We start from the raw sequence: 24,452 nt of genomic DNA on the forward strand, positions 1-24,452 counted from the left end.
CAAGACAATTAAAAGCCCTTATCTTGGTGGGAATGTACACTTATACAACCACTTGGAAAGCAGTCTGGAGGGTCCTCAGAAAGTTAAATATTGACCTCCCTTATGACCCAGTCATACCACTTCTAGGTATCTATCCTGAACAACAGGAACCAGTATACAAGGACACATGCATCTCCTCCATGTTTATTGCAGCACTGTTCACAATAGCCAGGATATGGATACAACCCAGATGTCCCACCACAGATGAATGGATCCAAAAACTGTGGTATCTATACACAATGGAATATTATGCAGCCATTAGAAAGGACAAAATAATGACATTTGCAGGGAAATGGATGGAGCTAGAAGAAATCATGTTGAGCGAGGTAAGCCAAGAGCAAAGAGACAAACGGCACATGGTCTCCCTGATAAGTGGATGTTAAATCCAAAATGTAAGGTGATACGACAAAATTAACAAGACTTAAGAAACAATGGACTTGCACCCATCTGGTCGAATCACTACTAAATAACCTCATGGTATATATGTGCATACCAGAGGGAAACCAGGAGGATGACACAGAACTAGAGGGAATCAGGGAAAATCATACAACAGCGGAACCCATCAGGGGCACTGGACACGGATCAAAATGAACTAAGCAACTCAATGGCAGCAATGGGAGGGAGGGGACAAGTGGGAAAGAGGGAACAGTTGATACTATGCAGAACAAATGAAATGTACAATGTACCCAATGTGGAAGAAATAACTGTATTGCAAAGCTCATAGAACTCATAAATGTTATAGACCATGATTAAAAAAAAAAACTCTTATTCTTGCTCACTTGATTCCAGGAAGAGAGAAACAATAAAGAGACACATAAAAACAAGAAAAATATGAGGCAGATGAACAAAGAATATAACATGTCAGACCCCTGCTTTCACTCTATTTGATGTCGGTATAATTTGTGGAGGAGATGGGGAAAAACAAGTCGGTTAAGGATACAGGTGGACCAGATGCAACTATGAGAAGTACAAGTTGTCATGTCAAAAAGGAACTTTACAACTTTGGTGCGGAGGGGGAGGGGGGAGGGGGAGACTGGGAAGAGATGTGAAGGGTAAACAAAGGAGGAGGCTGCAATGCTTGATAAGAAATGTACTCATTATCTTGCCCATGTAATTGTAACCCCTCTGTACAATATGTTCACAAAAAATTAAAATTAATAATAAAAAAAATAACATGTCAGAATAGCTAGGTCTTACTTTACAGTAGTTAGTAGGCAAAGGCCGCTGAGGTTTGAATAACAAAGAGCCAGTTATCTGGGGTGACCAAAGTAGAAGCATTTGAGCAAAGAAAATAATTACTGAAAAGACCTCAAACTAACATGAGCTTTACTCATTCAAAACAAGAGAAAAATTTCTGTCTGGAATGAAGGTATAAGGTCACCAAGCAGTACACAGGTACCATATTCTAGGATGATTTTTAAGCCAAAGTGGTAAGGGTTTTGCTAAAGGGTTTTGCTAAGTGCAATGAAACTACTAGAGCAAAGCAATAAATGTGATTTAGATTTGTAAATGATCACCTTTATATAAATAAATAAAGACATCAAAAAGGGCCTTATAGAATGGAAGGGGAAGAAGGAATCAGATTAACCTAATTTCCCTCCCATTTTTTTTAGGGAAGGACACTGAAATCTAAGAAGTTTAAGTGACTTTCTAAAGTAACAAATCCAGCTGGGAGTAGCAACAGGACCAAAGAATTGAATGAAATACGCACAGACATTCACAAGGCAATAATCTGAGACACAATGCTTTAGAACATTTAAAATACTGTGATATTATATTATAGTATGATAAAGAATCTGGGTGATGTTAGCAAGGCAATGTTCAAGGAAAAAGTCAGTATTGAAAATGGCCAATAGATACATAAAGAAATGCTCAACATCTCTAGGCCAAGGAAATGCAAGTCAAAACAACCCAATTAGAATGGGTATTATCAAGATATTATTAATAATAGATACTACTGAGAATAAGGCCAAAAAGGAACCCTAATACACTGCTGGTGGGAATGTAAACTTGTTCAACCATTCTGGAAAGCAGTTTAGAGGTTTCTCAAAAAATTAAACTACCCTATGATCCAGTAATTCCACTCCTGGGCATTTACCCAAAAGATTATAAACCAGGATAAAGTGAAGGCATCAGCACAACCATGTTTATTGAAACATTATTCACTATAGCCAAGGTATGGAATCAGCCAAAATGCCTTTAAATAGATGAAGAAAATGTGATACACATACATATACACAGACATACATACACACACACACACACCATGGAATTTTACTCACCCATTAGAAAGAATGATATTATGCCATTTTAAATAAATGGAAAGACTTGAAAAAAATTATTTTAAGTCAGGCCCACAAAGACAAAGGACCCATGCTTTCCCTTATATGTGGAATCTACATTTAGCTTAAAAACTCCTAAGTGGCCAGGCACAGGTAGCTCAGGCCTGTAATCCTAGCTACTCAGGAGGCTGAGATCTGAGGATCGCGGTTCAAAGCAAGCCTGGGCAGGAAAGTCCGTGAGACTATTATCTATTATCTCCAATAAACCACTAGAAAGTCAAAAGTGGTGCTGTAGCTCAAGCGGTGGAGCGCTCACCTTGAGCTGAAGAGCTGAGGGACAGTGCCCAGGCCCAGAGTTTAAGCCCCATGACTTACCAAAAAAAAAAAAGTAAATACACTTGGTGGTATGCAGGTGTACAAATTCATTAACTGAAATATGGTGGATTCAAGGGAGATCTCAAATAGAAAGCCAAAATCAAAGTTCAGCAAAATAAAACACCAGGAAGTGGGTACTAGAAAGGGCTAGGGCAGTGTCAAAGAGAAAGGGGTAGATAGATGAAGAGAACAGGGGGTAAATGCAAACAAGAATCCAATGTATATCCTATAAAATTAATAAAGGAGTGTGTAGGGGAGGGATAGGTGAGAATGTTGAAAGAGATGACATTGATCAAGATATATTGTATCCATAAACTGCTTTGTTAAATGGCATCTCCTTTGCAAAACTACCTAAAAATAATAATTAAAATATTTTTTAGAAATAAAGTAAGTCGGCCACCAGTTCATGCCTACAATACTAGATACTTAGGAGGCTGAGACCTGAAGATCATGATTTGAAGCCAGCCTGGACAGAAAAGCCTGTGAGACTCTTACCTCTAATGAACTACTTAGAAAAAGCCAGAAGTGTCACTGTGGCTCAAGTGGTAGAACACTAGCTTTGAGCCCAAAGAGGTACAGGGACAGTGCTTAGGACCTTAGTTCAAGCCCCAGAACTGGCAAAAAATAAAAAGAAGCCAATACTGAATCAGTTCAGGCTCTCCTAGAGCTACTCACAATCTATATTCAAGTTTCATAATTTTCTTCCCTGGAAAACCTTGAAAACATAACAAATAGTCACAGCATCTGAAGAATCAGTCTTTTAGACCCATAAGCTAAAAATGGGTGAATCCTATGGTCAAAAATCATAAAGGAGGGCTGGAAAGGTGGCTCAGTGGTAGAGCGCTTGCCTTGCATGCTTGAGGCCCTGGGTTCGATTCCTCAGCACCACATAAGCAAAAAGAAAAAAGCCAGAAGTGGCGCCGTGGCTCAAGTGGTAGAATGCTAGCCTTGAGCTGAAGAGCTGAGGGACAGCCTGCCTGGGCTGGCTTTGAACTGTGATCCTCGGATCTCAGCCTCCTGAGTAGCTAGGATTACAGGCGTGAGCCACCGGCACCCAGCTTCCTTTATGATTTTTGTTTTTGTTTGGTTTTTTGGGGGGGAGGGGTCCGGTTGTGGGGCCTGAACTCTGGGCCTGGGTGCTGTCCCTCAGCTCTTCAGCTCAAGGCTAGCACTCTACCACTTGAATCACAGCGCCACTTCCAGCTTTTTGCTTATGTGGTGCTGAGGAATCGAACCCAGGGCCTCAGGCATGCAAAGCAAGCACTTTACCACTGAGCCACCTTCCCAGCGGCCTCCCCCCCCCCCCCCCCCCCCCCCGTTGAAACTCTTATCTCTAATAAACCACTAGAAAACCAGAAGTGGTGCTATGGCTCAAGTGGTAGAGCACTAGCCTTGAAATGAAGAGCTGAAAGACAGTAGAGTAGAGCGCTTGCCTTGAGCTGAAGAGCACAGGGACAGCCCCCAAGACCAGAGTTCAAGTCCCATGACCGACCAAAAAAAAAAAAATCATAAAGGTAGAGAAGTACAGGTTTTGGTTGACATGAAAAATAAAACCATGTCTGTTTAAGAAATAGTTCTTACCCAATGCCACTAACTCGAGTCAGGAAATTGATGGATGAACTTGTATCATCCTGCCGAATCTTTAAGAAAAAAAAAAAAAAGATTAACAATGATTAAGGAAACCCCTGCAGACTTCAATGATCTTATCAGAAATATACAAATATGCTAAGAAAAGTGGGACAATCATTTGCATTTGCCTGGATAACTTATAAGTAGGATTCACATATAACCTAAGTGCTAAGTGATGAGCAGAAGCTAAAGATGATTTATTATTTATTTATCTAATTTATTCTTTAAAAAAAAATGTATTCTTGCCAGTACCAGAGCTTGAACTCAGGGCCTCTAGCTCTTGCTTGTCTTTCTTGATCATGGCTTGCATTCTTATCACTTGAACCATGCCTCTAGTCTGCTTTTTGCTAGACAAGTCTTGCAGACTTCTCTGGGAGAGCCAACTTTTTATTTTATTTATTTATTTATTTATTTATTTATTTATTTATTTATTTATTTATTTATTTATTTATTTATTTATTGTCAGTTGTGGAGCTTGAACTCTGGCCCTAGGCGCTGTCCCTCAGCTCCTCAGCTCAAGGTGAGCGCTCTACCACTTGAGCTACAGCGCCACTTCTGGTTTTCTGGTGGTTTATTGGAGATAGGAGTCTCACAGTCTTTCCTGCCCGGGCTGGCTTTGAACCGCGATCCTCAGATCTCAGCCTCCTGAGTAGCTAGGATTACAGGCGTGAGCCACCAGCACCCGGATGAGAGCCGACTTTTTAAATGAAGATCCTCTAATCTTACCTCCTAGGTGTCTAGGAGTATAGATAGGCACTGATAACCAATTCAAAAAAGTTTTGAGGGAAGCCAGGCACTGGTAGCTCACATCAGTAACCCTAAATACTCAGGAAGCTGAGAATCTGAGGATTGTGGTTCAAAGCTAGCCTGGGCAGGAAAGTCCATGAGATTCTTTTCTCCAATTAATCACCAGAAAACTGGAAGTAGTGTTGTGGCTCAGAGTGGTAGAGTGCTAACCTTAAACACAAGAGCTCAGGGACAATGCCCAGGCCCCAAGTTCAAGCCCATGACTTAAAAAAAAAAAAAAAATTAATGGAGTAAGGGCTGGAAAATCAGGTTTAGGTACAGAGCATATGTGAAGCTCTGAGTTTAATTCCTAGTCCCCACACATACAATTTTTGTTTCTTTGAACTGATAAAATATATGCCTCATGTTCTGAAGGGTATATACATTAAGTAATGGTTAAATCTAGTCAGTTATGCAGCTATTTTTGTGATAAGAACACTTGACAGTCAACACTTAAAAAAAACTGATATAATTATCTTTAAGGTTCCAAAAAAATGCTTGGGAGAGTTTAAGCTTAGAGATTCTGATGATCTCTCTCTTTCTCCTCTCTCTCCCTATCTTTCTCTCTGTCTCGCTCTCTGTCTTGCTCTCTGTCTCTGTCTCTGTCTCTCTCCCCTCCCCTCAGTCCTGGGGCTTGAACTCAGGACCTAGACATTGTCACTGAGCCTCTTTTGCTCAAAGCTAGCACTCTACCACTTGAACCACAGCACCACTTCTGGCTTTTTCTGCACAGTTTATTGGAGATATGAGTCTCTCAGACTTTTCTGCCCAGGGTGGCTTCAAATTGCAATACTCAGGTCTCAGCTTCCTAAGGAACTAGGATTACAAGCATAAGCCACACAGCACCTGGTTTTTCTTTTTTCTTTTTTTTTTTTTTTGGGGGGGGGGCGGTTTACAAGTCCTTGAACTTAAGAGCCTGGTATTATTTCTGAGCTTTCTTGCTCAAGGCTAATGTCCTACCACATAAGCCACAGCTCTACTTCCAGCTTTTTGGTGGTTAATTGGAGATAACAGTCTCACAATCCTTGCTGCCAGGACTGGCTTCAAACCGAATCCTCAGATACAAGCCTCTTAAGTAACCAGGATTACAGGCATGAGCCACTGGCATATGATGACAATAATATTTAAAGTTTATCATCTCTTTCCAGAATGGTACTGTAAATGAACCAACTATAAAAGTGAATCAACTATATCATGGATACTAATATTTTCTTGTGCGTGTGTGTGTGAATGTTTAAAAGAATGCAATATATTTCAAGGATGTGTTGTATTATGTATAACAAATTTCATAAAAATTCATATAGTGCGGGGCACTGGTGGCTCCTACCTACTCAGGGGTCTGAGATCTAAGGATCACAGTTCAAAGTCAGCCCAAGCAAGAAAGTTCATGAGACTCCTATCTCCAATAAACCACTAGAAAACTGGAAGTGGCAATGTGGCTCAAGTGGTAGAGCACTAGCCTCGAACTGTCAAGTCCCATGACCAACAAAAACAAAAACAAAAAAAACCCAACCACATAGTACATTGTAATATGTGTTTAGGCATGACTGAATTTTAAAACATATCTTAATGCCATTAAGAATGCTTCCACAAGCCAGGCGCCAGTGGCTCAAACCTGTAATCCTAGCTACTCAGGAGCTGAGATCTGAGGATTGAGGTTCAAAGACAGCCCAGGCAGGAAACTCCATGAGACTCTTATCTGCAATAAATCACTAGAAAACTGAAGTGGCACTGTGGCTCAAGTGGTAGAGTGCTCACCTTGAGCTGAAGAGCTGAAGATAGCACCCAAGCCCAGAGTTCAAGCCCCAAGACTGACCAAAAAAAAAAAAAAATGCTCCCACAGAGTGATGGGTGACAATGTTATCAGATACTTTGTATTCATATACTGTTTCATAGAATAGAACTTCTTTGTACAACTACTTAAAGATAATAATTTTTTTAAAAGAATGCTTCCACCTATTATTCTAATCAGCACAAATACAACAGCTGCTAATAGTCTCTTAAATGTCACATAAAATAAGTGGAAAACTTTTGCATAATAAAGTCTTACTATGTTGTTCAGGCTGGTCCTTCCACATTGGCCTCCCCAAAATAGCGGAAGGAAAAGGCATCCTCCCTCATACCTATTAAGTGAAAATGTTTAGAAGCAATATTGACATTTTAGAAGGCACTTTACCAAATTCAGGACTTTATATTGCCAGGCAAGTGATTTACCAACTGAGCCACACCTCTAGCCCTTTTACCTCTGGTCTTTTCTAAGATTGGCTCACTTTTTTTGCCAGGACTGGTCTGGACCACATTCCTCCTGTTTATGTTCCTGCTATAGCTGGGATGACAGAAGCACCCAACTATACCCAGCTTTTTCTGTTGAGTTGAGGCTTTGTAAATTTCTTCTGTCTTAGTTGGCCTGGAACAGTGATCCTCTGGCCTCCCATGTAGTTGAAATCTTTAGCCAGCACTTCTGGCTTAAGAGATTAAAAGGATGGCAGTGTTTAAGCCTGGGCATAAAAAGGAAACCCTCTCTCAATGAATAGCTGCAGGATATACATACAGTGGCATGCATCTGTCATCCTATCTACATGGGAAGCATATATAGACACATTACAATACAGACCAGCCTGGGCATACATGTGAGATTCTGTTCAAAACCTAGCAAAGAGCTGGGCATTGGTAGCTCATGCCTATAATCCTAGCTACTCAGAATGCTGAGATCTGAGGATCATAGTTTGAAGCCAGCCCAGGCAGAAAGGTCCTTGTGAGACTCTTATCTCCAATTAACCAAAAACCACAAGTAGAGCAGTGGCTCAAAGGTAGAGTGCTAACCTTGAGCAAAAGCGTTCAGAGACAGCACTCAGGCCCTGAGTTCAAGCCCCACAACCAACAACAAAAAACTAGCAAAGGTGAAAAGGGCTGCGAGTGTGGCTCAAATGGTAGCACATCAACCACCAGTACCACCAAAAACTAAATAAATAATGGAATGCTTAGAGCCATAAAGTCCAATCAACTCTTTTCTTTCTGAGACTTATTAGAATGAGTAACATACAGTTGCCATAAACAAAGATACTGTAATCAAATAAATAAGTTACTATTTTACCTTTTCCAGTTTACGCAATTTTCCAGTTGCTAAAAACTCATCAATCTTTTCCGCAATTTTTGTTCCTACTCCTGGCTACATAGAAAAGCAAAAGTATGTTAGTCATATAAATATAATGCTTGCCAAGTCAAAGTGTTTGAGAAATTAAAAGCAAATATCACATGACAAATTTTGAAACAAAAGATATTGAAAATTGAACCCCAGTAATAAATTTTTCCAAAGGCAAATAATTAAAAGGCTTGGTAACAGAACTTTTAATGAAACAATTGTTAATGACTCCTGTTTATTTAAAATTAACTTTTGGCAGAAATGTACTCACTACCTGACAGTAATCCCTCTATATAACACCTAATAGCAATAAAATTCTATTTAAAAATTTAACTTTTGAGAGCAGAAAATTCAGTGATAAAACAGTACCCTACCATAGGCATAGCTCTAGTTTCAATCCCCAGTACCACAAAAAATAATCATCATTTTAATTGTAGAAAAATTGGAAAATATAGTTATGTAAGTATTAAAATCAAAACTGGAAAAAAGCAAGGGAAGGGTTGTAACATTGTCCAAAAAGAAATGTACTCTTTACCTGACTTATATAACTGTCACCATTCTGTATATCACCTTTATAATAACAATTTAAAAATTAAAAAAATATTAAAATCATTTATCAGATGATTTCACTTATCTAAAAGTTAAACATAGGACTGGGAATGTGGCTTAGTGGTAGAGCGCTTGCCTAACAAGCATGAAGGCCTCGGTTTGATTCTTCAGTACCACATCACATAAACAGAAAAACAGGAAGTGGTGCTGTGGCTCAAGTGGCAAGAATGCTAGCCTTGAGCAAAAGAAGCTCAGTGACAGTGCCCACACCCTGAGTTAAGCCCCAGAACTGGCAATAAATAAATTAATTAATTAAATATCATCTGTAACGTTATCCACTCACCTTTTCTTGCATTATTTAACTTCTTTTCTACTTATAAACATATAAACATACATATGTGTAAACTTTTTCTTTAGGATATTATGAACAAATTTCTATATCAGTAACTAAATATAGCAGTAGTATCTTTAGTGGCTGCTGCATGCATTTCATTGTATAAGCTTACTTAACACATATCCTACATGTGAACATTTATTTAGGTGGTCTCCAATTATTTCACTATAGTCATGAACTAGCACTGTTCTAAAAGAGCTTCTCAAGCTTTTGCACCCATCAGTGTTTCCTAGGGAACTTATTAAACTATAGAATGTCAAGTCTCACCTTTGAGTTTCTGATTTGGTATGTCAGTGGTAAAAAGAGAGGCCAATATTTTACATTTTAAGTTCTCAGGTGCTGGTACTGCTGCTAATGCGGCTACTTCCACTGCTGCTGGTGTAGGTACCACATAGGTACTCTAGACCTGCAAAGTCCAATATGATATACTAGCTATATGTGATCATTTAAATGTATATAAATTTTTAATTCTTCAGTTACAGTAGCTACATTTCAAGAACTCAGTAGCTAAATGTAGCTTGTGGTTGTCATGTTGGACAGCACTTCTCTAGAATGCAAGAGCAGAGAACCTATCTTTTCAATTTATCTTCCCTAGTGCCTGACATGTAAGTGTTCAAAAGTTATAAACTACTGAATCTTGCATGCACATAATGTTATTGGCTTCCTTGGAACAAACTTCTGAAAGTGGAACTGCTAGACATCCTGCAAATTATCCTTTGGAAAGACTGTAACAATAAACATTTCCATTATCAGTAAATGAGGGTACTTTTTTTCACATCTCTGCCCACATTTCATATTATTCTAACAATAAGAGTAGGCAAACTTGGGTTTACTGGTCCTTTGTAGTTTATTAACATAGTTAACTAGTTTATACATGTTATGCATGAGTACTAGCCCTCCATTCACCCTTCCAAATTCTGGATTTGTGTAATATTTAATAAGTGCCCACAAACTATTCAATTTGTATCTAACCTCTGAAAAGTAATTACCAAACAGAAATTAACAAAGAACTTAGGAAGATTAGAAGAAAAAAGAAGGGGCTGGGAAGGTGGCTCAGTGGTAGAGCGCTTGCCTTGCATGCATGAGGCCCTGGGTTCGATTCCTCAGCACCACATAAGCAAAAAGAAAAAAGCCAGAAGTGGTGCTGTGGCTCAAGTGGTAGAGCGCTAGCCTTGGGCTACAGCACCCAGGCCCAGAGTTCAGGCCCCACAACTGGACCCAAAGAAAAAAAAGAAGAAGAAAGAAAACTGCTTAAGCTTCTCGTTTCCTATAGAGCAGATCTATCTATCTATCTATCTATCTATCTATCTATCTATCGATCGATCGATTGATCGATCGAGATGGAGATGGAGACAGAGACGGAGACAGAGAGACAGAGAGAGTTCCAAGGAGAAAGCTGTTGAGGAAAAACTGAATGTTCAAGATACAGAGTTCAGTATTTTAAATATTGTTCAAATTTACCTTTATGTCCAGCAGGTCTAAAAATCCATAACTTGAAACCACATAGAGTAGGCTACATAACTGTCATAAAACCAGTGTTGTATACATTACTACTGCTCACCAGGAGCTATATCTTATGTTTTTTTTATCTTGACTAATGCAGATGCTTGATTTATTTTCTCCTGTTATTACTCACTCCTGCTAAAGACATGTAGTCTTTCAATAAATCTAAAATCTTTCTTTTTTTAGGTGCTGGGCACAGACACAGTCCCTGGGCTTCTTTTCCTCAAGGCTAGCACTCTACCACTTGAGCTAAAGATCTACTTTCAGCTTTTTAGTTTATTGAAAATAAGAGTCTAATGGGGCTGGGAATGTGGCTTAGTGGTAGAGTACCTAGCATGCATGAAGCCCTGGGTTTGAGTCCTCAATACCACATTAGCAGAAAAACCCAGAAGTGGTGCTATGGCTCAAATGGTAGAGTGCTAGCCTTGAGCAACAGCTCAGGGACAGTGACTAGGCCCTGAATTCAAACCCCAGGACCAACAAAAAAAGTCTCATGAACTTTCCTGCCCAAGTTAACTGAACTCAGAGCCTCAGATCTCACTCTAAGTAGGTAGGATTATACAACTAGCATCAGGCTGAAATCTTCATTTTTAGCACTTATGTTAAGTGCATGGTAGACTGCCACATTTACCTTTCTCTTGAGAAGGCAAATTGTCACAGAATTAAGGGCAGGGAAATACTCAGCAGATCATACAATGATGTGAACAAAAGTGACATAATATGGTTTAGGCAGACTAGCTGCATAATGAAAGAAAGGGAATATAAAATTTTGGTTTTGGAATTTCTTTTTTATTTACTTACTTATTATAAATAAGTAATTACTGGGCAATAAATATAATAAAATAAAAATAAATATTGCAAGATGATGTATTAAACAATAAAAAATAATTAGAAAATAATGCTAAAATAATTTTACTCAATAGTATACTGTAATTTAACATACAAGTAATTTAAACCCTCAGCTCTTTTCTATAGCGAACACTGAAGAGAAAAAAAGCAAATAATTTGTTTTGGAGACTTTAGATTTCTAGAATTATTGAGAAGCTATCCAACGCAATAAATAGCAAGTGTGTTCTTAAAGTAACAGTGAAAAGGATTAATGGGATTTTTTATGTTAAGTCTAATCTAACCCAAAACATATCTTTATAATACTTTTAGGGATATACCATGAGCTTAGATTTAGGATGAAGTAAGTCTGAGCTTTAAGGAAGAATCGCTCTAATATAAAGCAGGCTATTTGCAATACCACTAAAAAAGAAGTTTAGTGGTAACAAAAGGAGAAAAGAATAAAAGTAAAAGTGATTTCCAAGGTTAATGCCAAGGCAGAACTCAGAATGAGAACTAAAGGCCAATGTACTTATTATTGGCTAGACCTCCTATTTAGGGGGACATATGATGCTGAGAACTGTGTATAGCACAAAGGACTTAAAACCTTTGCAAATTTATAGGTTACATTGTGGCACAATTAATATAGGAATTTCTCACTCAAGCTTAAGAAGTAAAAGATTTATAATGTTATGATTCTGAAGGGTGAAAACATGAGGGTAGCTATGGTTCATACTTTCAAGGCTTTCAGAAAAAAGAATGATCAAATATGAATACATCAATTTCAGAGGACTTTTGTGAAACAGAAATAGAATAGAAAGAAGCAATAACTTCAGGACCAACACAAATCAAAGTACATGTCAGTTTGGTATCTTAAACAAGAAATAAATAAGACAATAGTCCTTTACTTTGAGGAATTTTTAATCTATTAGTGAGGAAAAACTATGACTATCAATAGGTAGAACTCCTCAGGATATACTTAGTGAAATTACTACAAATTACCAAGAGATGTGACCTTGTGGAAACTGGGAACTATTAGCAGACAGTGCTCACAGAATATGGGGCTAACTACCATAATATAAAAGAGGCTTAATCCTATGTTTACCAGTAGGTTAAGATCTCTTTGGGAATGAGATGTATAGCTTGGGACCACATAAACTTACACCAGCAACACCAAAGTCTTCTAAAGTCTCCACACTAAAGGTGAATGTAAGAGTGAGTACATGTATATTTGAAAATGTAGAGAAAGACTACTGTAATTACATATATTTAAAATTTTTTAATGTACTCTTTCTTCAAATCAAAACATTTGAGCTCAAAAAGTATGCTTGAAATGCATTAATATTAATCCAACAAATCAGGAGCAGTGGAACTGCCTATGTGAATCTAAGCAGCTTTGGAAATATATCTGTACATATATGATCTCTACAAAAAAAGAAAAAAAATGCCTACTAAACTTACTAATTTCTTAGCTTCTGCTCCACTCTTGATTTTGTGTGGGTACTTTGCTATAACAGATGCTGCTTTTCTGCAAGGATAAAAAAGTAAAATAATTAAAAATCCAGGATGGCACTGATCAAGTAGTATTGTATTCATAAACTGCTTTGTTAAATAACAACTTCTTTGTACAACTACCCAGACAATAATAAAAATAAAATTAAAATAAAATCAAGACCTTAATTACTGTTTCTTAAACTAATATACATACATACATACATACATACAAGCAAATATCCATATTCTACTTTCACCAAAATAGCTAATTTTCTAGTTCCATGTAAAGTTAAAACATCAATAGCTGACAGGCCCCCAAATATATTTCTGACTTTTTAAGAATATCTTGAAGTTCCTGACATTTGGGGATTCAGGATAGCAGCAGTTTTCTTTTCTGAGATTAAGTGGAAAATATCACTGGGAGTTTTTTTCTTTAAAGTTTTATAACAGGATAAAATAAGAAAAAATTTAAGAATGAAAAAAAAAAAAAAAAAACGAGGAAAACCATAGGCTGTACCTTATAAAGCAAATGTTCGTTTAAGACTTCAAGCCTGCCAGGTGCCAGTAGCTCACGCCTGTAATCCTAGCTACTCAGGAGGCTGAGATCTGAGGATGGCGGTTCAAAGCCAGCCCAGGAAAGACCGTGAGACTCCTATCTCCAATAAAGTACCAGAAAACCAGAAGTGGCGCTGTAGCTTAAGTGGTAGAGCACTAGCCTTGAGCTGAAGAGCTGAGGGAAAGTGCCCAGGCCCAGAGTTCAAGCCCCATGACCGACAAAAAAAAAAAGACTTCAAGCCTTGGTCATGGGTCTTGAACTCTGGGCCTGAGTGCTGTCCCTCAGCTCTTCAGCTCAAGGCTAGTACTCTCCATTTGAGCCACAGCTGCACTTCCTGTTTTCTGGTGGTTAATTAGAGATAAGAGTCTCACAGACTTTCCTGCCCCAGCTGGCTTTGAACCATGATCCTCAGATCTCAGCCTCTTGAGTAGCTAGGATTACAGGCTTGAGCCACTAGCGCCCAGCCTAACCCTCATAATTCTTTCAAACAAAGATGTCACCATAAAATTCACAATATATCTCATACTAAAGGCAGTCTCATACTATGGACAGTTTTTGTCTGGAGGTGCACATGCAAGTGCACAGGTACATGTGTGTACATGTGTGTGCACGTGCCAGCACTATGGCTTGAACGCAGGGCCTTATGCTCTTGGTCTATCACAGCTAATACTCTACTACTTGAGCCATGCCTCCAGACTGGATTTTTGCTGGCTAATTAGAAAGGAAGTCTCCTCAGACTTTTCAGCCTGGGCTGGCTTGAACCTTGATCCTCCAGGTCTCAGTCTCCTGAGTAGCTAGGATTACAAATGTGAGCCACGAGTGCCTAATGTCATTTTCTCAGTTCCCCACCACCTTTTTTTTTTTTTGCACATTTTTTATGGGTTTCATCATGACAAGGAAGTAGGGTTTTTTCAATTGCTTCCATGTTGTTAGTCCAGTATCAAACACTGATCTGTGACTCTTGCCTACCTCCACACATATCCAGCTCAGGAATCTATGAGATAAAGTAAACTCCGGGCACTCAATGATTGAACCCTGTCTAACTTCAATGTTAAACATAGTTTAGAACTGATGTAAAAAAGGAAAAGTTTGTGAGGGAAAGGATGACACTGTCCAAAAAGAAATGTACTCTTTACCTGACTTATGTAACTGTAACCCATCTGTAAATCACCTTTATAATAACAACACACACACACACACACACACACACACACACACACACACACACACACACACACACACACACACACACACACACACACACACACACACACTTTTTTTTTTTGTCAGTCGTGGGGCTTGAACTCTTGGCCTGGGCACTGTCCCTCAGTTGTCTTCAGCTCAAGGTTAGCACTATTAGCACTAGAGCCACACTGCCACTTCCAGTTTTCCAGTTGTTAATTGGAGATAAGAGTCTCACAGACTTTCTGCCAGGGCTAACCTTGAACCGAGATCTTCAGATCTCAGCCTCCTCAGAAGGTAGGATTACAGGCATGAGCCACCAGTGCCTGGCAATAAAAATACTTTTAAAAGAAAAGTTTATAAAAAGTAATAGAGGGGGGCTGGGAAGGTGGCTCAGTGGTAGAGCATTTGCCTTGTATGCATGAGGCCCTGGGTTCGATTCCTCAGCACCACATAAGCAAAAAGAAAAAAGCCAGAAAGTGGCACTGTGGCTCAAGCGGTAGAGTGCTAGCCTAGAGCTGAGGGACAGCGCCCAGGCCCAGAATTTAGGCCCCACAACCAGACCCCCCCCCCAAAAAAAAAGTAATAGAGGGGGTAAACATAATCAAAGTATATCATATGCATGTATGAAAGTGTCAGACTAATACTTTCTTACTATGTATAATTTAATATATGTCCTTCACAAGGAAAATAATGATGTTAATGATGTGTAATAGTGGGGGAAAACATTACTATTAATAATATTAACATTAACTATTATCTAATATTAATATTTGGTAATCTTTGAAACCTTGGATTTTTTTTCTATTCTAATGTATATAAACTTTTAGATTCAGATTTCAACTTCTCTGTTAGCATATGACTGGACCTATCTGTAGGCAAAGCAGGCCAAGGAAAGCTCACCTTTCAGGAAAGGCAAGTAGATCCAGATAATTGGCACTGAAGGATAAAGGCAGAAAAGGAAGATCATAAAAGGCCAAAGTACTTATTTGCAATGGAAGTACGGCAAGATTATATAACTAATTTTTGGCCACAATCAAGAGAAATATGAGCCTGCTGTAATTCTAGCTATTCAGGAGACTGAGATTTGAGGTTCATGGTTCATAGCCAGCCCAGACAGTAAAGTCCAGGAGACACTTATCTCCAATTAGTCACCAAAAAGCCAGAAGTGGAGCTGTGGCTCAAATGGTAAAGTCTTGAGTACAAAAGGTCAGGGATAGTGGCTAGGCCCTAAGTTCTAACCACAGTTCTAGCACCAAAGAGAGAGGAGAGAGGAGATGAGAGAGAAAAGAGAGAGAGAAGAGAGACAGAGAGAGAGAAAGAGAAAGAAAGAGAAGTGTATTGGCTGGGGAGTAACAAGCAGGGGAAGACCTACATCCCACTTAAGAATGCTGTGACCTGAATAGAGGGTTGATTATGATAACTAGATCACCAACATATGGGTCATAGTACGGTTAGCGAATTCAGTTTAAAATACACTGAGTGGGGAAGGGAAAAATCTGGAGGAAAACACAGCTTTGGAGTCAATGACACAAGTGGTATTCAAAGCCAAGAAAGAAGTATGAGAATGAGATAAGAGAACTTTAGGCTGGGTGCCAGTGGCTCATGCCTGTAATACTAGCTACTCAAGAGGCTGAGATCTGAGGATCACGGTTCAAAGCCAGCCCAGGCAGAAAAGTCAGTGAGACACTTATTAACCAACAGAAAACTGGAAGTGATGCTGTGGCTCAAGTGGCATAGCATTAGGCTAGAGCTGAAGAGCTGAGGGACAGCTCAAACCCCACGACCAACAAACAAACAAAGAGAAGTTAAGGCAGACCTCTGGAAACTAATATTAAAAGTTAAGACAGATAAAGACATGAAAAAACAGACAGGAGTGCCATCATGGAAACCAAGGGAAATACTTTCAATGTATGAGCCAGCAGTGAATACCACTAAGAGTCCAACAAGGTGAGATGTAGATGCAAGCATTTCACAGGAATGGTAATATGAAAATTATACTGCATAAGAAGTGACTACAGATGAAGTCTAGGCATAAAACACAAACTATTCAAGAAGACTGGTTGTAACATGAGAAAAGAAGGTGTTGCCTAGTGTGAAGCCAACATTTGTTTTTACATTAAAGAGTTGAGGTACTAGCTGGGCATCAGTGCCTCACACCTGTAATCTTAACTACTCAGCAGGCTGAGATGTGAAGACTGAGTTTCATAGCCTTTCAAGAAAGTCTATGAGACTTATTTCCAATTAACCATCAAAAATCCAGACATGGCTGTGTAGTTCAAGTGGTAGAGCTACAGCCTTGAATGAAAAAAATTCAGGGATAATGCCCATGCCCTGAATCCCCAGTACCAGGACAAAACAAACAAACAAAAACCAACAAAACAAGCTGAAGTACTTGGACGTTTATAAGCTAAAGAGCAGCAGCACAGCAATGGGTGTGGTGATAATAGCTAGGGGAAGGCCGCTGGTGAGGTTCCCAGTAAAGGTGACATCAGTCACCGACCAACCACACTGTAAGAAATGATTCCTCCAACCATACCTGTTTTACAGTTCAGACCTTTTCCACTGGTTTAAAATCACATTGCATCTCCAGATATTCACGTATGGTGGCGGAAAAACATGTATTATGCTGTATCTATTTTCAATAAGAATTGAGAATTTATCTGAATCGATCCTATGGGGAGCACTGCCAAAATTCTAACAAATATTAAGGTAAGGTACCACCTGTCGTTTGTTGTTCGCACCCCTCCCCTTACTTCAGATGGTCCAGATACCCACTGTTCTCCCAGCTCTGTTAAATGCCACACGAAACGAGGGTACCTCTGCGCCATGCTACTAGTACGCCGCTGTCTCACCTGTACGCATTGTATTTGTGGATGGCCTGGCTCACGTTCTTCTCAAAGTTTGCAAGTTCTGAAAAGGCAGAGAGATTCCAGTGAACAAGAGTGGCGAGTAAACACAGGAAAGCTGGGTTCCCTGGACGAAGACTGGCAACTTCTCAGGTCGAAGATCACCCGTTTCTCCACTGGCCAGATTTCAAGGCTGCACACGCAGCACGGGCGCTGACAGGCGACCCCGGGGAGGAATACCTGCTGCCTATAGCGGGCCCCACCCACAGGGCAGCGCGGCAGGGGAAGCGCAAGGGTACGGGCAGGGGACAGGAGGAAAGGGAGGGAGGAAGGTAAGAGGAAAGGAAGGATAGGGGATAGGATAAAGGCCTGGGACCGGAACTAACCCATGAGCATGTCCGTGATGCCCCCGTTAAGAGTCTCCTGAGGCGCCTTCCGCTTACTCATGGCGGCCCGTACCCAAGGCCTCAGGGGCCCAGAACCTGTGACCGGTCCCTCTCCCACCCTAAGAAGGTACCAGGACTTAGAGAGGGGCAAAGTTGCACCCAGGCTCCAGAGCCGCACGGAGGTGCCACTGGCAGAACAATGGTCGCCGCCTCTGACATAGGGCGCGGCGCGGCGTGGCGCGGCGCACGCAGTGACGTCAGGAAACAGCGACAGGGGCGGGGCTAGAGGGGCTTAGGGTCGAGCTGCAGGAAGCGGGGGTCGGTGGGACTGAGTGAGCTCAAGGAGGACCTCCCAAGCTTGTACTTACCAAGAGAAAATGACTACCTCCGAATTACAGCCCATCAGAACTTCTTATGGGAAGACATGGATTCTTTTTTTTTTTTTTTTGTCGGTCGTGGGGCTTGAACTCTGGGCCTGGGCGCTGTCCCTCAGCTCTTCAGCTCAAGGCGAGCGCTCTACCACTTGAGCTACAGCGCCACTTCCAAGACATGGATTCTTAACCCAAGAGTATACCTGTTTTCCTTATGCTTCTTTGGAATTCTGTCCCTAGAGGAGGAAAAAGAGATTTTGTTTCTGAAGTGTACAGAATGGTGGGGGTCCCAGAGCAGAAGATTAAAGATTGCCCTTAAGTATATATGTGGGCAATAACAGTAATTGAATGCATGGCATATTTTATGTGATAAGTAACACTAGTGTCATAATGTCGAAACTCTTAATGCATTATAGTAGAGAAGCACTGCAGGGACATGAAATGAAATACGCCAATCTGAACTTTCTAGCATATCTGCCATCTAACAGCTAAAGATGTCGTTTTTAATTCCCCTGCATTTTTTTGGTAGGAAACAATGTGATGAAAAGCCCCAAGAAAGAAGTGCCTAAAAAATAGCAATGAACCCATGATGGAATAAAATGCAAGAAAATATACAATCTGCTTTAGAAATTGAAATGTGTTATCAATACTATTTTCTTTTACAAGTATAACTCCTAGTTTCATGCCTTACCGCAATTCCAATAGCGTAGAAAATCTGAAGTGTAATTATAAAATGACACATCTGAAAAAGGTATATAAAAGGATAAAAGAACTGAGCAACGGTGGCTCACTTCTTTAATCCTTGCAATTTCTGAATCTGAGATTGTTGGGATCACTATCCCAAAGCCAGCCTGGGCAGAGAAAAGTATGTGATCCTTCTCAACTAAGAGCTGGATGGAGTTGCAAACCTGTTTCCATCACTACCCAGGAAGCCTAAGCTAAAGCAGGAATGGAGACCTTATCTCAAAAATAATGAGCAGGGACTTGGGGATGTGGCATAGTGGTAGAGTGCTTGCCTAAGGATCATGAAGCCCTGGGTTCCATTCCTTAGTACCCCATAAACAAAAAAAAAAAAAAAAAAAAAAAGCTGGAAGTGGCGTTGTGGCTAAAGTGGTGGAGTGCTAGTCTTGGGCAAAAGAACCTTAGTGATGATGCCCAGGTGCTTCAGGACTGGACACACACACACACACACACACACACACTGACCACACACACACACTGACCAAACACACACACACACACACACACACACACACACACACACACACACACACACACACACACACACACACACACACACACACACACACACACACTGACCAAACACCAGGGCTGCAGATGGCTCAGCAGTGCCTACTGAATAAGGTCAAGGCTATGAATTCAAATCTTGAGAGACAGAGAGAGTGAGAGTTTAAATTGGTGATTATCTCTCTCACTACTCAGATCCCTGATAAACTACTATTTATATTTTGGGACATTTCTAGTTCTCTAATCCAGCCCTTTTTAAATTGCCATTTTTAAATTTTTATTGTTATTTTTAAGGAATTGTACAAAGGGTTATAATTGCATAAGTCAGGTTATGAGTTCTTTCCTATTTGCTGTGCTCCTGGGACTTTTCAAAAAGTTCCTGCCTGTGACTGTAAATTCTAATGTTTCTTCTCCTCTATTTTTCAGTAGTTTCAAAGCTTCTAGTATTTGTGAAATCATTTTTATGAGTATTATGACTATCTTTTAAAAATGAGTAGCAATTTAAGGAAAAATGATCAGTTAGTTCTCTGTCCTTATGGGTCTTATTGATCTACTAACCACTCCCTTATTGAAATTTAGTTAACTTCCATGAATATTCATAGATTTCTTAGTAAGTTTCTTTACATGTATATTCTTTTATATGAGTTAACTTTTCAGTAAAACAATACTATCTGCATATAGAAAAGGGATTTTTTGTTTTTTTATTTTTATTTTTTGTCGGTTGGCCTGGGCACTGTCCCTCAGCTCAAGGCTCAAGGCTAGCGTTCTAGCACTTGAGCCACAGCGCCACTCCTGGATTTTTCTGCTTATGTGGTGCTGAGGAATCGAACCCAGGGCCTCTACATGCAAGGAAAGCACTCTACCACTGAGCCACCTTCCCAGCCCAAGGGATATGTTTTTCTTTCTTCAGATTTGGGAATGGTGAACTCAGGCCTTTTGCATTTGCTCAGTTGCTGACCTACCACTTGAACCATACCCTTGTCTTGTTTTTGGAGATGGACTCAAGGAAACTTTCATGCCTGGGCTAGCCTCAAACTGCCAACTTCTAGATCTTTACCTCCTGAGTGGCTTGAACTACAGACATGCATCACTGATTTTTGGCTAAGAAAGATAGTTTTCAATTGCAGTCACTTCAGATATTGATATGATGAATTTAAACAGCAAGAGTGAATATTAATGAAAATAAATAAGAGCATCTTTTCACATAAAATATACATGTTTCAACAAATGTATACAACAGCTTTTTTTCTAATAGGCTCTCACTTGAAACAATCCAAATATCCCAAACTCTAACAGAAATAAAGTAAAGCACTTCTTTGAAGTAGATTGTTACTAGGCAATCATAGAACAAACTATGACTATTTGAAGCATTATTTTGCCTTTCAAAATCATTGTTCTGAAGAAAAGAGCCAAGAGAAAGGAAAATAAAAGTAGAATGTATAAATACTTTTACAATTTATAAACAAATCTACAGTGAAAAGTAGAAGTTCAATAGTATCCTAGGATTGGAGATAGGACCACAGTGGCTCATACCTGTGACCCTACTTATTTGGGAGGTAAACATCAGAGGAATGTGGTTCAAGGCAAATCTAGTCAAGAAGTTATTGAAAAAACAGCTAAAAATCAGTGTGTGTAGTGGTATGTTTCACCTCAACTATGTGGGAAGATGTAAGCAGGAGGACTGTAGTCCAGGCCAGCCCTGGGGAAATGCAAGATTCTACCTGAAAAGCAAAATAAACAAACTATTGGAGGTGATGGAAATATAATTTTCATGATCACAGTAGCACTTTTATAAATGGACATTCAAAGCTTACCAAATGATACACATTAATGTCTAAAGCTTATATATTTCAAGTAGAGCTCCATAAAGAGGTTGTAAGAAAACAAAACTAAATCAGAGGTGCACTATTATCCACAAATAGTTGTCTCTGGACTTTCAATTTAACATGTCTTTTGAAACATACAATGTGTCTTTATGAGTGTCATTCTTCTGTATTGAGGGTGTAGTAAACAGCCTTAATCGACCCAGGCTAGGATTGGAAGCATTTCAGGGGATAGGAGTTCATGACAAGACCCTCAGAGGCCAAGAGCATGTACCCTACAACTCCCTCCAGTTTCTTTCTGGTTTGTTTTTGAAGGGGCAGTGTTATTGTTCCGGCATCCTACCAACAACAGACAACTTTTTTGTGCAAGCTATTATGGCTATGCCGAGTAAGGTACCTGTGGACAGGTGATTTCCGCAGATGAAGCCATTTCTGAGAGCAACAGAGAAGTACAGGAAAAAGAAGGAAGACAGGCAAGGGGCAAGTGGCTCAGCCCCAGTCAGGGCCACCAACACATTTCCTGCAGCCATGCCCACAGCACGTTAGAGACTACTGGGGAATAGAGAGACTTTCCTGGACAGACTTCCCATGGTTCACAGAATTCTGGGCTTCAGATCCTAGCAAGAGAGTGAAGGCACGTGCCAGCGCTAGTATACCTAGGATCTTACAGCTGCGGATTGTGAGTATTGTACAGAGTTAGAAGGCGCTTTTCCATCCAGAAAGCCGACGCGGACACCGAGGCTCAGGAAGAGCAAGTCCCTGGTCCCCGCGGGGGCCAGGGCGATGGGGCCCAAAGGGCAAGGCAAGCGCCACTCCAGTGCCACCAGGAGCATGCGTGAGCCCAGTGCCCGCAGAGCCGAAGGCCAGGCCACCAGGCCACCCCCCGCTGGGCCCGCCTCCACGGCGGAGGAGGTGACCTGCGCGCAGCCTCCTCCATGGGTTCCACCCACAGGGAGCATTTTTCCATCTGCTCCCAAGTGGAGGAGGGGGCCATCAGACCACCACCATCTGGTAGGCCCTCCACGACTCAGGAGGAGGCCCGACTGCGCAGGCCCTCCTCAGTGACCAGCAAGAGCCCCGGGGTCATGGAAGGCGGGGACCCCCGACTCCATCTCGTGGGGTCTCTAGCACTGCCGTGGAGGTGCAACAGCCCAGGGCCTCCAGTTCCACCAGCAGTGCAGATCACTCCTTCTCTTCCGAGGAAGTGGAGTGGGGAGGCCTCCGAAGATCACCGCCTGGAGCTGCGTCCACTACCGAGGTCGAGGAGGTAAACCTGGGCCGGATCCCCTACAACACCATCAAGAAAGACCCTTCCCGCGCCATCCACCCACGGAGGGCCCAAGGCCGGGTGACCAGGCCATGCTTCGTCGGGCCTTGGCCCATCATTGAGGAGGGGTCAGATCTGAACACAATGTTCCCCGTTATCACCCACCCTGTGCAAGTCTCTGAGAGGCCCCCAAAGGCAGAGCCCCTCAGCCGATCACCTGCTGGGGGTATCCCCAAAGAGGAGGAAGTCACCCAGGGCCAGGACCGGAACATCTCAATGACCCCCGCAATTCAACGTGTCCTCAAGGAGCGTCAGGGAGGAGATCGCCCCACCCCTAAACTCCTGCCTGCCAGGGCCAATCGGCCAGCCCAGAACAGGACAGAACGCACGGTCACCAACAGTGCGGTCACCACACTCATTCCCCTAAAGCTGGGGGGCCAGGGTGGAAATCATGCTCCCCTGGCCAAGCACAAAGCCCGGGAAGTTCAACTTCCCAGCCCTACATCTACCCCGGTTCCTTCCTACATCGCCCATGCCGGGGCCAATTTCAAATGGGCAGATACCACACTGCACCTGCCTACCATGAAGAACGCCGACACCCCAAACCCGCTGAGAGCTCCCGAACCATCCATGGCCGGTGCATTAAACAAAACGCTGCCTTGGCCAAACTGGCAGCTGAGAAGGCAAAACTACGCAGGAAGGACTTGGCCAAGGCAGAGAACACCTGCTCTCTTGCAGTTACTGGGGTCAATTCCTCTGATATCAAGCAAGAAGCAGGAGCACTGCAAGATCTTCCGCAGCCTGCTTTCCCTCATCATCACACCCCTGAACCCTGCCCCAGCTCTGCCGAGTTCAGGTTGAGTGAACTGTTTCCGTCTCCAGATGGACACTTGCACACCAGGGGCCACCCCAGCAGCTGTGCAGGACAATTTTACACGGCCTCAGCCAGAAACATCCCCAAAAACTGAACCCAGTTTCAGGGCAAAGACTGTCCTGGCATTAAGGAAGTCGAGCCAGCAGAAGAGAAAAATCCAAGTGCACCAGGTTAACAAAGAAATACTTGTAAAAGGTGTAAACAAACCCACTGTGGGACACATCCACAGGAGAATCAGGAGAATCGTGAAGAGGAAAAGGGGAGACAGTCAAAGGTGCAATACCCCGCTCCCACCAACAGAAAAGAACGGGAGGCCCATAAACCCCAGTCACCAATTCCCAGAAAGATCCAGGGCAAGTGAAGCCAGAGGAAACAGAGGCAGCCAGTGGAAGACAGACACTACCTAAGAGTACAGGCCACACAAGCACGCCTGAAAGCTGAAATGGAAAACATCGTTCAGATGGAGCACAGGGCACACAGCCAAATGATTCGAAAAAGGTGTTGCTGGGAAAGCAAAGATACTAAACTGGACCCAGTCAAAGCAGTCACAAGAACAAAGGAATAGCCTCAAGCATGGAAGAATCCAATTAGAGTGAACATGAGAGCTAAACTGGAAGGTGAATTACAGAATGAACTTGAGAAACTGATAGAGCAGTATCAAAACTCAGAGATAACACGAAGACAATTTCTCAAAGGGAAAGAATGTTTAGAAGACAGATGGGACCAACTGAGTTTATCCACAAGGAGGTGCCCAAGGCAAAGGGTACAGACAGCAAAATGAACCACCTAGGAACCAGAGACCAAAGTGAGAAGTATTCCTGAAAAACCTGGAGGAGACACAAAAACTTTGAAAATAGATGAGGAGGGCAGTCTGGAGA

The 24,452-nt window shown here is 41.4% G+C and overlaps 1 protein-coding gene across 1 annotated transcript in view; it reads right to left on the reverse strand.

Annotated features, from left to right (window-relative positions):
- Positions 1 to 18,207, reverse strand: part of Polb (DNA polymerase beta) — a 38,135-nt gene extending 19,928 nt beyond the window's left edge. The window contains exons 1-5 of the mRNA XM_070016076.1: positions 17,992 to 18,207; positions 17,612 to 17,669; positions 12,986 to 13,052; positions 8,206 to 8,280; positions 4,278 to 4,336 (exon numbers count right to left, since the gene is read on the reverse strand). Coding sequence (XP_069872177.1) covers positions 4,278 to 4,336; positions 8,206 to 8,280; positions 12,986 to 13,052; positions 17,612 to 17,669; positions 17,992 to 18,052 — 320 coding nt within the window. The 5' untranslated portion in view covers positions 18,053 to 18,207. The remainder of the gene's footprint in view (positions 1 to 4,277; positions 4,337 to 8,205; positions 8,281 to 12,985; positions 13,053 to 17,611; positions 17,670 to 17,991) is intronic.
- Between the last annotated feature and the right edge of the window lie 6,245 nt (positions 18,208 to 24,452).

This window comes from Dipodomys merriami, unplaced genomic scaffold (assembly GCF_024711535.1).
Source record: "Dipodomys merriami isolate MVZ:Mamm:240054 unplaced genomic scaffold, mDipMer1.0.p SCAF_12, whole genome shotgun sequence".
Classification (NCBI taxonomy): domain Eukaryota; kingdom Metazoa; phylum Chordata; class Mammalia; order Rodentia; family Heteromyidae; genus Dipodomys; species Dipodomys merriami.